Here is a 17713-nt window from a genome sequence, read left to right on the forward strand (position 1 = left end):
TGAAAGATAATGGTGGTTTGATTAAGGCTTTTAACTAAGTATAGGAAACGTTTTGTTGTTTTTCATTTCGTTCTTTTTGATGACTTTATTAAAAGGAGAGAGCATTGTCAACCTCTCAAAACACCCCCTGGACCCAGCCGCCCAGTCGATTTTTCAAAAAGGATTCAATTATGCGCTGATGCCATGGGTGATGGGTTCCCCTCTCTCCCCAGCAATTGCAAACATATTTATGGAACACATAGAAGAAACAGCAATTCAAAACGCCGCTCACAAGCCTAAGATTTGGGTCAGATATATCGACGATACTTTTACAATTTGGATGCACAGTAAGGAAAAGCTTCAAGAATTTTATTCAATGATGACTTTGAAAAATACTTGAAATCCTCTAATCTCTTCCGCGATTTCATCTGCTACAGCTTCCTGAAGGTATACCGTAACGAATCAACCATAGCCGTGACATTATAGCAGTAGAAGTACCTTAAGGCTAGTAGTATCAATTACCAACCTTGAGAACATCCTCATGATGCGCTATCAAAGGGAATCTGGCCGTTTTCCAGCAATTTGCGATTTTTGTGGAGGATATCAAGTGCATCTTTGAACCGTTTTTCTGCAATGAGAAATAACAATTTTATTAACTTGGCCAATTTAGCAAAGTTAAAACAAAATCGTTATTTCTCATCGCAGAAACACGGTTCAGAGACGTACTTGATTGCCTGATTGGCAGCAGTGCGATGCAAACAATCATTTTTTGATGATGGCATAGATTGATAGATTTTCAAAATACTTGATATAGAATTACTGCCTACCTTTAAAGCATCTGGGGGGGGAAGTGGAAGGAATCCCTACCTCCCCCTCAAAACTACCTACGTACTTCCGTCATCTGAGAACTGTCCCACTAATAAATTTTACTCTTTAAGTAGTGCCAGAGTTGTTTCTTCACATGTTCAAGGAAAAATAGTCAATGTGCAGTGATAAGTAGTTAAATTTTCCTCCAATAAAGAACTGTGTGAGGCCGACTCAAATATCTGTCTAGACTTCTTTCTTACTTAAGACTCTGAACGAGATGGTGTGTTTGTGAGAAAGACTACGATCGTGATGAATCAAAATCACAGTTTATATGCTGTTGACCGGACAACTGAAGTTTCCAAGGGTGTTGTCCAGTTTTTGTTTTACTGCATGTGCAGTGGGGCACAGGTGTATGTGGTCACGTACACTAAATTAAATCTTAAGTAGGCGATGATGAGTTTCTAAGATAGAATTTTAGGAAATCAGGGAGAGATAAGAAGTGGAGGGGAGGAATATGCAAGGAATATAAGCAGGGGTGGTGTGGGGTGATTTGGGTCCTTGGCTAGGGCTCAAGATATGTTCTCTCTTACCAGGGGGCCTTTCCCGGTAAATTTAGTAAACCATTGGCCCAGGGATGGATTTTGACAATATTGTACATCTTAAAAACTAGATAAAGTTAATAAAAATAAAAATGACCAAGTAAAGATTTTACTATGTATTTCCACTACTGTTGGCATCTGCTATTAAGTTGTCACTCATGAACATAAATTATTGTACTTTTATCTGTTTATATCTCTTTATCAGTGTCTATCTTACCATGTCAAAGCATAAATTTTACTATTTTAATGCTATTCTGCACTTCCCTGGCAATTATAGGTTATGCATTTAACGAGGTATTCCCTTTTGTGTTCACTTTCAAAACTAATCCGAAATCATTTTGCATAAACTGATATGTTTTGGTCTCTTGTAGAGTCATGATTTCCTCATAGAAACAATTAATGTGTGTGATTATATTTAAAAAATTCCAATCTATGATATTTTTCTTTTTATTCTGGCCCAAAAATTTCTCACTTTCTGTGGAACCTGGGTTGTGTAGAAAGCAAGATTTTTTTGTCTCTCAAGTCTCGTTTACATTTGTTCTCTTGTTTCAGCATTACTATTGACAACTCTTAATGTAATAATTAGGTTTCATTCTGTTTCTTTGCAGTTAATATTTCATCTTTCCGTGTTAACGCTGGCACTTACTCTAGTGTCTTACTCCTTGCTACCATCGCTATCACTCATCGTTTCTTCTGGCAACTTTGTGACTGTTCAATCCACCAAAGTCTTAAATAATTATTTCATTGTTTCACAATAATGGCGAGCAACATTTCTGCAAGCAACTCTGAGGAATTAATTGAAGAGAGACTCATTGCTGGAGTGTTGTCTGGTTCATTACTTCAGCATAAGGAGCTACTTGATACACTGGAAGATGTGGATGGAAGGATATTAAAGAAGAGAACTCTCTTGCATGTAGGAGTGAAGCTAGGGAAGGCAGATTGGGTAGCGGAACTTCTTGCAAGGGGGGCTGACCCAGACCTGGTGGATGACACTCAACTGAATGCACTCTCTTCAGCCGAGGAGATGGTTCGCCGTTTCCCAGAAGACATGGGCTGCTCCTTAGTTCTGAAGATGGTGTCATTGGTACACCGGAGAGACCAAGTGATAACACATCGCCTGAAGTCATCCAGTATAAACACTGGCCATATGACATCCTTGGCTAGGCATGATCAGCATATTGAATCTCTCAAAACTTCTATGGACGCATTGAGGCAGGAGATGAAATCTCTTGTGCGACAGTTAGGCTCATCCTTGGAGGAACTTAAGGCGCAAGTGTGTGGACGTGATGCTTTGTTACATTGCGTAGAAGAGGCAGTGACATCAACTGTGGAGGTTGTGACGTCAATAAAGTTAGGTCTTGAAGGTGAAGCATCTTCAAGACAACCTACATCAGATCCAGCCAAATCTAAGCAGGAGTGTGTGGAGGCTATGTTACGTAAGACTTGGATAATGTACGGAAATGGAGTGGAAGTTATGCGTAGATTTTATGAGAAGCTTTATGATGAAGATGATTGCACTGCTTGTATCATTAAGTATTTGAGTGGGGATGATCGGGTGAAGGTGATGGTGGACTGTGAAACTGATGACATTGGCAGGATGAAGGAGACTGTTGTAGATTTGGATGGGACTCTGTCAACTGGGAGTGAATGGAGTTCTTTTTGTGATTTTGAGGGTGAGACTGTATTTTTTGGTGCAAATGTTTGTTTTGGTAATAATGAGACAGCCGTGTGTTCTGTGCTAGCTTGGGCCCTATCACAATTATCTCTTAAATTGGTTTTTGGTAATGAGGGGAGGCCTTATAGCAGGGGAGATGTAGAACGCGAGTGTGAATGGTTGAGGGCTCTAGAGGAGTTGGTAGGGAAAAGAGAGAGGGGAGAGGGATTGCATTCAGATATCAAACATGCATTGAATCGTGGAACACAGTTGGCGATTGTATGTTGCCTCGGAGCTGCTGTCCCCGAGATTATCACTTTTCATGGATCCACAAGAGGAAGAGCTCTTCTTCAGCAGCAAGCCATGCCCCTCTACTCTTTGTATTGTAATCACATAATGCCTGCACTGCTAGCCAAAGTGAGGGTGAGTCTTGTTTGTATTTCTCACACTTATACTTACCCTTAATGTATATTCCCACGTCAATTATTTTCTGGCTTTTACATTGACTATCCCTTTTGTCCCTATTTTTATCTAAACACTGTCAACAAGTGGAGTAAATACATTACTGTCTTGTCATGACAGTTGGGAGTATTTTTTATTAATATTGCATAAAAGAAATTGAAAACTATTGGTCAAAATATACGATGCTCGTACATGTGACTTTTTTCAGTATATGATGGTCTTATTAAAAAATTAAAATCATTATTTGATTCTTTATTTGAAAATAAATTGTTAATTTTTAAAATATAATATCAAAACATTCTTGAATAATTGCAAGATTTATTCGTAATTTAATTTTGCCAACATTCTTTGGAGATATGTTTGACATGTAGTTGTGATATGGTAGTATCATTTGCAAAAGTCTTGCAACAAATCGAGCGGCGCCACTTTTGCTCCACAATGATTGTGCCCGGAAATTGTATGATTTTAGGGTATATGCAGCAATCCAATACTAGTCTTCATTGTTCAATATATGGAGAACGGGTCATTAAGTGGGTGAGATATTTTTTCATCCTTTTCAGTCTCGGGATTTGATCGCTTCCATTTAAGTGAATTTAATGTTGATTATGTTTCCCCAAGCACATTATGGGGTCATTCCATGTCAAATCAACCAATATTTTGACCAAATGACACCCACCGACTCGGATTTTCATGAAACTTGCCATGGTCAAACATCATGGTATGATTAGAGATTGTGTGCAATTTTAGCCTCCAATTGTCAATTGTTAATGGAATATGAGTATTTGAAATTTGAGCATGACCCCTAAATTGCCGCAACGTGCAACACATGGTGATTTTTATTTTCGTCCATAACTCCATTCCTGTGAGATGAAAAGACATGATTTTTTTTTCTAAAGCTAAGGAGTCTATAATGATCCCACGATTGTCATTAAATATTCACTGCATGAAGTAAGTCAGCTGCAAAAAAATAAAGTTTACAAAAAAATCTCGCTTGTACCATTTTTGATTGTGAGCATCCACAGGGAAAGGCCATGCGAATACAGACTCATGGTTCAGTTTAAAATAATCAATAATGTATGAGCAAAGATCCTGATGAAAAAAAATCATGAGTCCGGCGTTCCTTTTAGTAAAAAAAAATTCTCATTCATGGTCACGGGAAAAAATGGCATTTTTTTCAAGGCACATAGAAATTACACAGTTTAGAGGAGAGATAAGTTTATACTCTTGATTAAAAAATATTGGAGCATGCATTATCTCACTATAGTGTATGCTACTGGCTCTTACAGTAGGAAACACATAAGCAGTCATGTCAATGTACTCCCCCACATACTGCTAATTTCGTGTTATCAGGACTATTCCTACTATCTCTTCCATGGGTAATGGGTAACTGAATAGTATGGTATAAAATATAAAGGCAGAAGAGAGCCATCAGAAAGTTTTCTCCAATTTCGGTCCAAGTGAAGTTAATTAATTTCTTCATTAATTTCTCATTTATATGGTGCTGCCTTAGTGATATCCTGGTTGAATTTCAGACTAAGTAACTCATGTTAGTGCGTCTGATAGCCAGGCTTACGTTGTAATATCTCTTGTTCGTATCAATGAGGTCTGTCTTCAAAGTACATATTTCATAATAGCAAAACAAATGAACTTCTCAGTTCTCTCTGAAAATATTCAGAACACCATTATCTATGTTGTAAGCAGTTAATCACAAGTAAGTACACCTATCTGAATATCAAACATTGTAACATTCAAGATGTACCTTATGAAGGAGTTACAGTGGAACCTCTATCTATTGTTTTTCATGGGGATGGACAAAGAAAAACGATGAATGCGGGAATGTTTGGCTGGGTTGCCTATGTTACAGGAAACGCAGGAATTTTTTTTGCGAGTGATTATGATATTCATTACAGGATTCAAACAAGATTTTAGCCGAATACAGAAATATTAGTACTGCATCGAAACACTTTGGTCATATTGTTGATTCGCCTAATATCTCTTTCAAGTGTCGTAAAGGAACACGCCACCTCGCTAAAAAATGTTTGTACTCCACTCGGCATTTGCACTGCTATTATGGATTTCTGTCAGATATAAAAATTCTTATACATCAAACCCCATTTAAATACACGTATTTACGAGAGCATTATGTATAGTGTGCCTAAAACAACCGCTTTTGCCGGCGAAGTGATTGGTTGTGAGATCGATCACAAAGGCCAAAAATAGTTTATTATTTGAAAATTTCCTTTCTAATAAATATATTTTTAATATAATTGAGGCAATGCGTAAAGCGTGAACAATGTTACGTCGTCAGCGGCACGGTCACCTGATCCTCGGCTTCATCCCACTTCTTTTCACATGATAGCTCGCTCCACCCCTACCCCGAACGTCATGTGCAAGCGGTCAGCCCGAGGCGTTCTGCAATATCCACGCACTTCTAGCTCGGATTCTTTTCTTCATCTTCAATGATTTTGAGCCCATATTTTAAAGTTCCTACTTGTTCCTTCGGAAGGGCCATGATCAGAAAATAAATAAAAATAAAACTAATAAAAATGAAACCGGACTTGATTAAACTCACACGGAAAACACTCGCTGGCTTGAAATCAACACATCCTGGAAAGTACGGAACTACTTGTACGAGGTGAAGTTCAGAACTGATGCTATCGCGTACGGCGTACGCAGAGCATACTGCAGTGGGTGAAGCATGACCATATGACTGCACCATTAATTATTTTTGTCCTCCAGAGAAGGGAACTTACCCACTCATTGCTAAGTAGGGTAGCGCCAGATGAGCTGATGAATTCGGATTACTAGTGGGGAGAAATAAAGTATCCGGAGAAGATTTACCTTCGTCAGTTTCTCTGACAAGTGAGACTTAAAGTATAACTCGAAAGTATACTCTCACTGCCTCATCTCATTGTTTCATATCTGATGACCTTAACCATGATGTGGCCTTTGTTATGGAAGTGCAACGCCACCTGACAGAATTTTTAAAGAGAACTTCGCCGATGACCCAAGAAGTTCAGTACTTCACAGATGGATGTGCTGGGCAATATAAAAACTGCAAGTCTTTTTTAAATTTGTGCCATCATTATAATGACTATGGCATTAATGCAACCTGGTCTTTTTTTTCCACGAGCCATGGGAAGTCTTCTTGTGATGGTATAGGTGGTACAATTAAACGAATGGCGAGGAAAGCCAGCCTGCAACGCCCAATGGCACAGCAAATAACAAACAGCAGCGGGATGTATGAATTTTGTAGAGATAATGTGAAAAACATCAACATCCATTACATTAAGTCTAGTGATGGGGCTTGGTCACGCAGTAAACTTCTTGAAAGATCCACCAAGGCAAAAACAATTACAGGTACAAGAAACTTCCATCATTTTGTGCCTTTATCGGATAGAAAAGTCGCAGCAAAGTTCACTGGCCTGGATGATGAGTACAGCATTATATTTGATTTTTGTTCCGTAACAGTGGATTTCCCAGATAATTTGGTTGTTGGTTCATATGCAGCTTGTATTTACAGCATGCAGTGGTACATTGGAGTAGTGGAAGCTCTCAACCATGAAGAAAGTGATATTTCAGTTAAATTCATGACGCCTAAAGGACCCTCACCTTCATTCTCTTGGCCTGAGAGAGATGATGTTTGCTGTGTGCCAATAGGACACATATTGTGTGTGCTTAATTCTCCTGTAACTACAAGCTCTGGGAGGTCATACTACTTCTTGAGGGAGGAAGTGGACCACATTCAAAAAAAATATATAGACTTTGTGAAAAACACTAAGACATCTTAGAATGTGATCAGTCAGTTAAAAAGAGGAGGCTCACTTTCAAATCAATTGGTAAGGTTGTTTATTTAATTATACTGTTTCTACCTAAATTTCCAATGATATAGAATCACTAAATGAAACATTGAAAATAAGCATAGAATCACTAAATGAAACATTGAAAATAAGCATTAGTGTGAAGTACCTGAAAGATTTCTCAATTCAAATGATTTGATGACGGTTCCCTTTGACATTCAATAATGTACATTCCTGTGATGTCAATACATCTGGATATGAAATGTATCTGGTCTTTGGACTAAGGTTAAAAGGAATGTAGAATGTGTCTACCATGGCTCATGCAGTTTTTTTTTAATTACAACTCCCTCTACTCAAATAGCCCTGATAGCACGAAATTAGCAGTATGTGGGGGAGTACATTGACATGACTGCTTATGTGTTTCCTACTGTAAGAGCCAGTAGCATACACTATAGTGAGATAATGCATGCTCCAATATTTTTTAATCAAGAGTATAAACTTATCTCTCCTCTAAACTGTGTAATTTCTATGTGCCTTGAAAAAAATGCCATTTTTTCCCGTGACCATGAATGAGAATTTTTTTTTACTAAAAGGAACGCCGGACTCATGATTTTTTTTCATCAGGATCTTTGCTCATACATTATTGATTATTTTAAACTGAACCATGAGTCTGTATTCGCATGGCCTTTCCCTGTGGATGCTCACAATCAAAAATGGTACAAGCGAGATTTTTTTGTAAACTTTATTTTTTTGCAGCTGACTTACTTCATGCAGTGAATATTTAATGACAATCGTGGGATCATTATAGACTCCTTAGCTTTAGAAAAAAAAATCATGTCTTTTCATCTCACAGGAATGGAGTTATGGACGAAAATAAAAATCACCATGTGTTGCACGTTGCGGCAATTTAGGGGTCATGCTCAAATTTCAAATACTCATATTTCATTAACAATTGACAATTGGAGGCTAAAATTGCACACAATCTCTAATCATACCATGATGTTTGACCATGGCAAGTTTCATGAAAATCCGAGTCGGTGGGTGTCATGGCCTGGTTGATTTGAAATGGAATGACCCTATGGCATTTAATGTAGGAGGAATGATCAAAGGTAATTCCTCGGAGAGATTTTAAAAAGTTTGTAGTTTGGCTCATTTTGAGTGATCTTAGCTCTTTAGAGAGAGCTGGAAGTCACGAGTCATTCACTGTGAACAGCGAACTTTTGTTTCCATCTATCGACTCGGGTTGATGTTTTTAATACAATATCTATGACATAAGATGCGAGGCAGCTTTTATATTCCAAGGGTTTCATCATATGTATATCTGAGCAAACACGTAAAAAATGAAATTAGTTAAGCTGTTCGGCATTAATCGTTGCGTAAGTAACAACAGAGTTCTCCGATGTCCGTCAATCAGTAATGATGTATTCCTTTCCACGTATTCAAAGTATGACGAGGAAAACTTAATTCCAGCTAAAAGTCCCATTTTTAATGATTTTCAGATTTCAACAGGTATTGTTTGATAATATGTTCCACTGCTGAATTAGTGTGAATGCGTATAATAATCCTACGTTGCTATTTTGTTGATGAGTAAGTTACCATATTTAGCTGCAATCATTTACATACAATCTGATGAATTCGGGATAATGTAGGATACTTACTTAGCATCATTAATTAACTTCTCTACTTGCATTAAGTAGGTTAAATGGTATTAGGGAAATGTTTGTTGGCAATACATTTTATTAAAAACAAGTCACATACGGGTGTATGCCTTGTGTCGTGATGGAGATAGCCCTGACGTTTCGCGACCGACTGCTGGTCACTTTTCGAGGGAATAATGTTAGGATTGGGTTTTTGCTGCCTTTTTATATTTCAGGTGGGAGGGGTGGGCGGAGGGTGTAGGGAGTTAGGACTGGAGGGGGAAGATAATGAAATGTTGCGGATGACTGGGTTCCAAGTATTGCTGATTCTTAATCCGGTATCTCTATTGTAGTTGTTCTTGTTTTTCATTATTTCTATGGCCTTGCGGATGAGTCTGGTTTAAAAATGTTTTATCCTCGCGATGACTCTTTCGATTATGAAATTTTCGCATGAAATTTTCGCGCGAATGAAAATTTCGAATCGCCCGCTTGTGTTCTTCTATCCGAGTTTTGACTGTTTGTCCGGTTTCCCCGATGTATTTCTTCTCACACGATCGGCAGGGGATTTTGTATACTCCTTCAATTTGAAGTGGCGTCGTATCCTTGGCATTTCCGAGGAGGTGTCGTACTTGGGCGTGTGGTTTAAAAATGGCTTCTTATGTCAAATTTGTGGAGGATGTTACCGATCTTATCCGTCGTTCCTTTCACGTAGGGGAGGAAGGCTTTCTTTTGGTTAATGATGTGTTCTGCGTCTTGGGAATTGTTCCTGTTGTCCTTGTTGATAATCTTTCTAAAATTTCGGGATATAGCTCCGTTGTCGTAACCATTAAGATTTCAGCTTAATAATTTCTGAAGATAGATTCGTCGGGTCTCTTAGCCGGATCCAGCGTTCAATTAGAGAGGTCATCACAGCGTTTAATTGAGCAGGGTGGTGATGAGAAATGGCACGGAGATACCGATTTGTTGATGTCGGTTTTCTATACATGGCGTGGCCTAGGCTTCCGTTGTCATTCTTCTTCACCAAGAGGTCAAGAAATGGCAGTTTTCCGGATTCTTCTATCTCCATAGTGAATTTAATATTGCTGTTTAGGGTATTTAAATATTCAAAAAATTGTTCTAACTTCTGTCGACCATGCGTCCAAATGATGTAAGGGTCGTCTATATACCGTAACCAAATTTTGGGTTTATGCGTTGCATTTTCTATTGCCACTGTTTCTAAGTACTCCATGTAAATATTCGCCACTGCTGGAGAGATGGGAGATCACATCGCTGCCCCTGAAACTTGTTCGTAGAAATTATTTTGCCATCGGAAGAAAGTGCTGTGCAGGCAAATAGATGTCGGAGAAGCGATGTCCTTGTCGAACCTTTCTTCTATTAGTTGGACCGCCTCTTCCCCCGGTATATTCGTGAAAAGTGACGTCACGTCAAAACTGACGAGAATGTCCTCCGGGTTCACTCGTACGTCCTTTATGATTTGCAGGAAATGCTGTGAGTTCTTTACGTACGATTTGGCTTCCTCTACTTTGGGTTGCAGAACTTTCGATAAATATTTAGCCAGCTTGTACGGTGGGGCATCTATGGCGCTAACGATAGGTGTGAGCGGTATATCTTCCTTATGTATTTTGGGTAATCCATAAATACAAGGAGTTTTTGGGTCTTGGGGTATCAGCTTCTTTCTGACTTCTGGATCCCCTATGTGTTTCTTAATGGCTTCTGTGGTTATCCTTTTGAAGCGAGACGTTGGGTTGCGTTTAATTTTTGGTATGGGCCATCTCTTATGACCTCTTCCATCTTCTTAATGTAGTCCTCTTTGTTTAAAAATACCGTCGCATTCCCCATATCCGCTGGTAAGATGATCAAATCCACGTTCTCATGAAGGTTTTTAAGAGCCATCCTTTCTCTCCTGGTAACGTTGGCCTTCTGATGTTGGGATTCGGAGTTCCTCATGATGCGGGATGTGTCCTGTCGTACAATCTCTGCCTCATCTTGGGAAAGATGGCCGATGGCGCTTTCGACTCCGCAAATGATGTCTTCAACGGGAATTCTTGTTGAGGTTAAGGCAAAATTTAGTCCTTTCTTTAAGATTGACTCTGAATCTGCATCCAGTGGAATTTTTGACAGATTGACGATGAAATTTGTGTCATCTAGAGGCTTGTCAGGAGTCCGAGTTGCTTTGAGTGCCATGATTTTCTTCAGGTGTTTCTTTTTCCTGGTGTCAGTGACGACTTCCATGTGTCCTATAGTCATCCGGTCTAGACGGTCGAAATCATCTTTCTTCATAGAGTTCGCGAGAAATAAATGGATATCAAACAGTTTCTTTCCTACCTGGTCAAGTTCGCGACGAGTTTCTTGGATAGCAGCTCGAAGTAGTTGCGTGCTGGCTCGGTGTAGAATCCTCGTTGTTCTGCGGGAACGGAGATGATGATGAAGCTTGAGGAAATTAGGGGCTAGTTGTTCATCTCGGCAGCGCAGCAGGAAGGCCAGGTGACAAAAAAGAGTAGACTTCTTGCCACGAAGTTGGTCGAATCTCTTCGATCCGCGACGGTGGTCCTCCCCGTAGAGGTGTCGAATTTCTTGATTGAAGCTTCCGCGAAGCTTTAGAAAGATTATCAACAAGGACAACAGGAACAATTCCCAAGATGCAGAAGACATCATTAACCAAAAGAAAGCCTTCCTCCCCTACGTGAAAGGAACGACGGATAAGATCGGTAACATCCTCCACAAATTTGACATAAGAAGCCATTTTTAAACCACACGCCCAAGTACGACACCTCCTTGGAAATGCCAAGGATACGACGCCACTTCAAATTGAAGGAGTATACGAAATCCCCTGCCGATCGTGTGAGAAGAAATACATCGGGGAAACCGGACAAACAGTCAAAACTCGGATAGAAGAACACAAGCGGGCGATTCAACTGGGTTACCCTTCAAAGTTAGCCGTAGCGGAGCACGAAGCCACCAAAGTTCAAAGTTCCTTTCACGTAGAATCCGAAGAATCTATCTTCAGAAATTATAAAGCTGAAATCCATACTACATCTTAATGGTTACGACAACGGAGCTATTTCCCAAAATTTTAGAAAGATTATCAACAAGGACAACAGGAACAATTCCCAAGATGCAGAAGACATCATTAACCAAAAGAAAGGCTTCCTCCCCTACGTGAAAGGAACGACGGATAAGATCGGTAACATCCTCCGGAAATTTGACATAAGAAGCCATTTTTAAACCACACGCCCAAGTATGACACCTCCTTGGAAATGCCGAGGATAGGACACCACTTCAAATTGAAGGAGTATACAAAATCCCCTGCTGATCGTGTGAGAAGAAATACATCGGGGAAACCGGACGAACAGTCAAAACTCGGATAGAAGAGCACAAACGAGCCATTCGACTGGGTTATCCTTCAAAGTCAGCCGCAGCGGAGCACGAAGCCACCGGACATGCGATCGACTTCGAAAAATCAAGAGTCATCGCGAGGATAAAACATTTTAAAACCAGACGCATCCACAAGGCCATAGAAATAATGAAAAACAAGAACAACTACAATAGAGATACCGGATTATCCCCTCAACGCCGTCATGCGTACCCAGTACGCGCCCTTTAAATTTTGTATGCCGCGTCATGCGTACCCAGTACGCTTTCTGACCTACTGTATATAATATTTTTTCTCCACCAGATATTGCATGTTAAATTAAAACTAATTACTCTATCATTTGAAGAAATGTTTTTCCTCTCCAATAAAATATTCATAACGGCTCTATGCCTTCAAAATGTTTTTAAAATGCTTCGATAATATTCCGTTTTAAACCAGCGCGTTGACGACTGCAGTCCAAAACTCAACGCCTTCCTTCAACTGTTCTATCATGAAAAAATCTGCCTATTCTGCTTTAGAGACGTCAAGAAGGGTCAGCTACATTAGCTTGAGATATGGTATCTTCTAAGCTGAATGCCTTCTCTCCGTCTTCTCCTTGTTTGTCGTCACCTCGAGCCCCAAGTGTGTTTGGCCCGCCTCGAGTCCTTAGCGTCCTAGGCGAAGGGGCCATATGCTTCGCTCTGCATTAATTTTTTTACATTTTTTTTCTGGACAGTAATCAACAAAGATAAGATTCTTTCCAAACAGTCAGCATATACCAGGGCCCCTTCGAGATATTTTCTCGTCTCTTGAGGGAACTTCTAAACCACGAGCTTCAGTCCACTAGAGTCATTCATGCTGTGTGGTGTTCTTTCAGGCAGTGTGTTGAAATTCTCATCGGGTGTACTTCCTGTGAGTGGTATTTTTTTATAATTGGGGATCCTACAAAATGGGAATAGTATTGAAAGGCAAAATAGAGACTCGGAAGTCTGTTTGTGTGTTAGGTTATAGTAAATTCATTGGTGGGGTGAATTTCAAGGACCTGTTATTGCATTCGTAACTAATGAAAAGAAAACGCCATTACAAGTGGTGTATGAAGATATTTAGGAGACTATTGAATGCGGCAGTCCTAAATTCATATGTTGATAATAGGAAAAATACGTATAAAAATTTGACTTATCATTTCGCGTGCCATTGGTCGATGTAATATTTTTGAAATATCCAACGTCATACGAACTGTTTGGACATGGCCGTCACTCATTACACAATTAAGTACCAAGACTCACAGAAATACATTTCCTAAAGACAATTCCTGCAGCTGGGAAGTAATCAAAGTCTCAAAGGAGGTGTGCAGTTTGTGCCTAATACGGGAAATGAAGAGACTGCGTGTACTGGTGTGAAAAATGTGCAGTGGGATAATGTTTGGATTGCTTCAAATCATGTGACACAAAGCGGATTTTCTAAGGTAAATCATTTACTTATTCACATATTGACGTTTGAAACATTAGCACGTGATTACCTATATGAAATGATACGGTAATAATGGAACAAAGTCAGAGAAGTGGGCGGAGTGGTAAATTTTCAAGTAGGCGAAACGGGTAATCCTATCAAAAGTATCGAATCTGTTATGACATTTTCAACCGCAAATAACTAAATAACATCATGTAAGTGCATTTCTTTTAATGCATGGAATGTTAGAGATCTCATAGCTTATTCGAAACCAAATTAAAATCTTTCGAAATTGAAAATTTATTCATTAGTTCATAAAAGGAGATACATAAAACAATAAATATTCTTTCAAATCGCTCGAAAAATTATTATTTAGTAGCGCATTATATTACGCAAGTTTACTAAAATTTTCAATGATACTGATCGTATATTATGAAAGATATAAATTATTGAATGATACCCTGCCAAAAAGGCGAAGTCATTTAAATCTCATCCGGCCACTGAGATGGGATTTAATTAAATGCCCGCCGCGCTTGAGGGGTTAAGAATCAGCAATACTTGGAACCCAGTCATCCGCAACATTTTGTTATCTTACCCCTCCAGTCCTAACTCCCCACACCCTCCGCCCACCCCTCTCACCTGAAATATAAAAAGGAGCAAAAAACCAATCCCAACATTATTCCCTTGAAAAAGTGACCAGCAGTCGGTCGCGAAACGTTGGGGCTATCTCCATCACGACACGCAGCATACACCGGTATGTGACTTATTTTTAATCATCATTAGCCGCGAAAGCTTCAATCAAGAAATACATTTTATGTTTAAGGCAAGTTTGAAATCAGTGGAACTGCAGCTCATTCCATAAAACCTTTCAAGTCGAGTAAGAAGGACATATGGAAATCCTAACAGAATTTCTGTTTGAAATGAATGTGTGCCCTTGCTTCATTAGAAATACAAATACCAACTTAGAAACATAATAACAAATAGTAATAAGTTTAAGGACAATACCATACCGAAGTTGCAGGCAACTCGAGCAACAAAATCATAATATTCCTATTGTATATATTAACCAGCCGAAACATAAAGTATGCAAAAGCCTCTGTGCTCAAGTTATAATCATATAAAAGAATAAAAGACTAGGATACCGAGAAAGTGATTATTTCGATCAAAATTTGTTCAATTGAGAAACACATGAAAGCAGCTCAGTGTTACAATCACAACAAATAATGAAAATTATCGCCCAAGAACGCTGAACTTGGAATAGCTCGGTGGATGAATATTTTGCTGGTGATTGGAGGGGCCTGCGTTCAAATCCCTCCCATGCCTGAAATTTTTATCCTCCTCACAGCCGTATTTTATTTTAATTTTTTAATATATTTTAATGAATACCAAATGTTGAATTTCATCATTTTTTACATCAATTTCTAATTTAAATGATCGTGCGACGGGAATCCTGCGTTTTGAGTGCAGTAGCCCAAATCATTGCATTTCCCTTGGGGGAACTAATCAGAATCACTGGTGAATGTTATTCCCAGTGTTATAAGGTTTCCTTTACAGATCCGTAACTGCTCATCATTATTAACCTTTGGGATGGGAGTAATCTAAGGTTCCATACACGTAATTTATTAAATAGATCAATTTTAGCTGATTAAAAAGAAAATTATGAATGATGTTTTGCAGCGATTACGATTATGTAGTATGCTGCCTAATTGTCATCAACTTGTCGACATTTCCTACCAAGTTAGTTTTTCCAGTCAAGTTTTTCAGAATAATTTTACCCTTTTCAGTTTCATAAATGAGCAGTGATGAAAACTTTTCTTAGAGATAGAAAAAGATATAAATTAAGTGAAGAATTTTACTTTTAAACTTTAGGCCTCAATATTCTATAATCAGTGTTTTTTTAATACAGTTATTTTGTTGGAAAGGGACAGAATGTGAGACTAGCTGATCTACTAAGTGTAATCCTAGGAATAACCTATGTTATGGCAATCCTTAATCGTGCACGCACCCCAGTGCTAATTATTAAATATAGGAAAGGCTTATCTTGAGTTATTTATCAACTATTTTTCTAGTGCGTACTTTCTTCAAGCAAATTATGGCATCAACATGTATATGATAGACCTACAAATTGGCCCTATTTACACTATTTTGGAAGTTAGTGAGGATCACTTACTGCCTGCAAGTTTTACTCCAAGTAACTTGCCTCCTCGTCCCTGGCTGGTAAAGTTACTATAAAGAGGTAGGGCAAGACGGTGCAGGACCTATCAGCTGACCAAAACTACGGCCCGGGAGCACAAAATTCAGCGTCAAGAGCTGAGGGAGCGGCTAAATTCTACGCAAAATATTTTACCTCCCTAATCAATAGTCTGGAGTTAAAAAAGGGCAAATATTGGTTGAAATTGACTTACAACTTAATCTCTGTCCATTGTACTTATTGGAAACTTTACCAATGAAGGCATACACGGGCATAGAAAAGTTGTACTATTAAGTCACTCTTTAAGTTGGCTGTCCTTAATAATATAGTAATGACCTAAATATCTATGTTGAAACAATAACTAATTTATTATAACAATAAAGAAGATAAATGCAACATGATCACTGAATATGTTAGTACTATCGTAAAAATTTAAGCATCTCCTAGATATGTAAACAGTACAAATAGACACACATTTTGCTTGCAATGATGAGGCCTAGCAATTTTTTTTGGCAATCAAAATTCCATTTTTTCCGAGGAAACATTTCCATTGGTGTAAATATATTTATCCAATTAACAAAAATTGATAATTAGTGAAGAAGAAAGCTTCTTGGAGCTATCTTTATCAGCTTCAACCTATATAAAGAACTATTTAATGTCAATGAATTTAAGATGGTGGAGACGAAAGAGCCATGTATTTTTTCCGGAAAATTGCCAGTGAATTTTTTTTTCATTTATTAATTCTCCTATATCGAACAAGTATTTCATCAACTTTACATAAAGTCTCCTGAATGATGTTAAACCCCTAAAAAGTGTAACAAGCGAGTTGATTTCTAGGTTCCTAATGGCAAAATCGGGCCCCCAGCCGGCTATATGGGGTTTACCATTGGAAGCCAGGCCTCATAGTTTCACACTCTTTTAAAGGGTAAATATTCCATTTCTGCATATAACGCCAGTCAATTACGAGTATAAAAATAATCTTAAACACCGCAATGACGCAACAACATCTACGCTCGTTTACTCAACTGAGCATTATAATGATTTCCTACGTCTCACTCCCATGTCACGATGACTCGTTCGTGAGTTGTTCCCGAGCTACCATGAAGATTCATACCCAGATAGTGATCAATCAAATTTAATGGTGGCCAGAAATCGACAATGGAGGGAAAGTGCTCCATTTGTTGCAAGACTTTTGCAAATGATAGTACTTTTGATACATTACACAAATTCCTCCTATAAGTTCCAAGAGATGTTTGTAATGGTAGAGCAGTGCTATAATTTTACCATATTTAGTAGCAATTAAGTTTCGATAAATATTCTGCTGCCCCATTATCAGAGTTGCAGACTTCATTTCAAAAGATGTTGAGTGTTATAGCAATAGTATAAACAAGGAATTCATAAGTTTTAAATGGTAAATTTTCAAAACTATTGTACTCCAATATACTGGATATATATTGAAGTTTAATTTGGTGTAATATAAGGAAGTGAAAGGTGGTAATTCAAATCCAAAAAACATCAATTTAGTGATACATATGTAAAATTGGAACAGTTGTGAAAGTCTTCCCACATCTTTCACTGATAAAATAAACGATTCTTTTTAGGGCAAAGTTTTCTTTGTAAAAATTTACCACTTTCGGGTAAATTATTTCTATTGCAGTTTGAATTTAAGGAATGTTGAAAATTTTTTTAATTCATGCAGGAAATGATTGTTGAGCTTAATCCAATTTAGCAAATTGTTTGCTGTTCCGATAACATATAATACTGTACTTTGAAGTGTCGACTG

At 38.4% G+C, this 17713-nt stretch overlaps 1 protein-coding gene across 2 annotated transcripts in view; it reads left to right on the forward strand.

Annotated features, from left to right (window-relative positions):
- The window catches only part of LOC124172203, a 28937-nt gene that overhangs the window by 9633 nt on the left and 1591 nt on the right, over positions 1-17713 (forward strand). Inside the window, exon 3 of one of the 2 annotated variants that reach the window (XM_046551625.1) lies at positions 1994-3462. In XM_046551625.1, coding sequence (XP_046407581.1) covers positions 2143-3462 — 1320 coding nt within the window. In that variant the 5' untranslated portion in view covers positions 1994-2142. Of the gene's footprint in view, positions 1-1993; positions 3712-17713 lie in introns of those variants that run through there. The other variant, XM_046551624.1, reaches the window with a different exon arrangement.

The sequence above is a fragment of the Ischnura elegans genome (genome assembly GCF_921293095.1).
Source record: "Ischnura elegans chromosome 13 unlocalized genomic scaffold, ioIscEleg1.1 SUPER_13_unloc_1, whole genome shotgun sequence".
Classification (NCBI taxonomy): domain Eukaryota; kingdom Metazoa; phylum Arthropoda; class Insecta; order Odonata; family Coenagrionidae; genus Ischnura; species Ischnura elegans.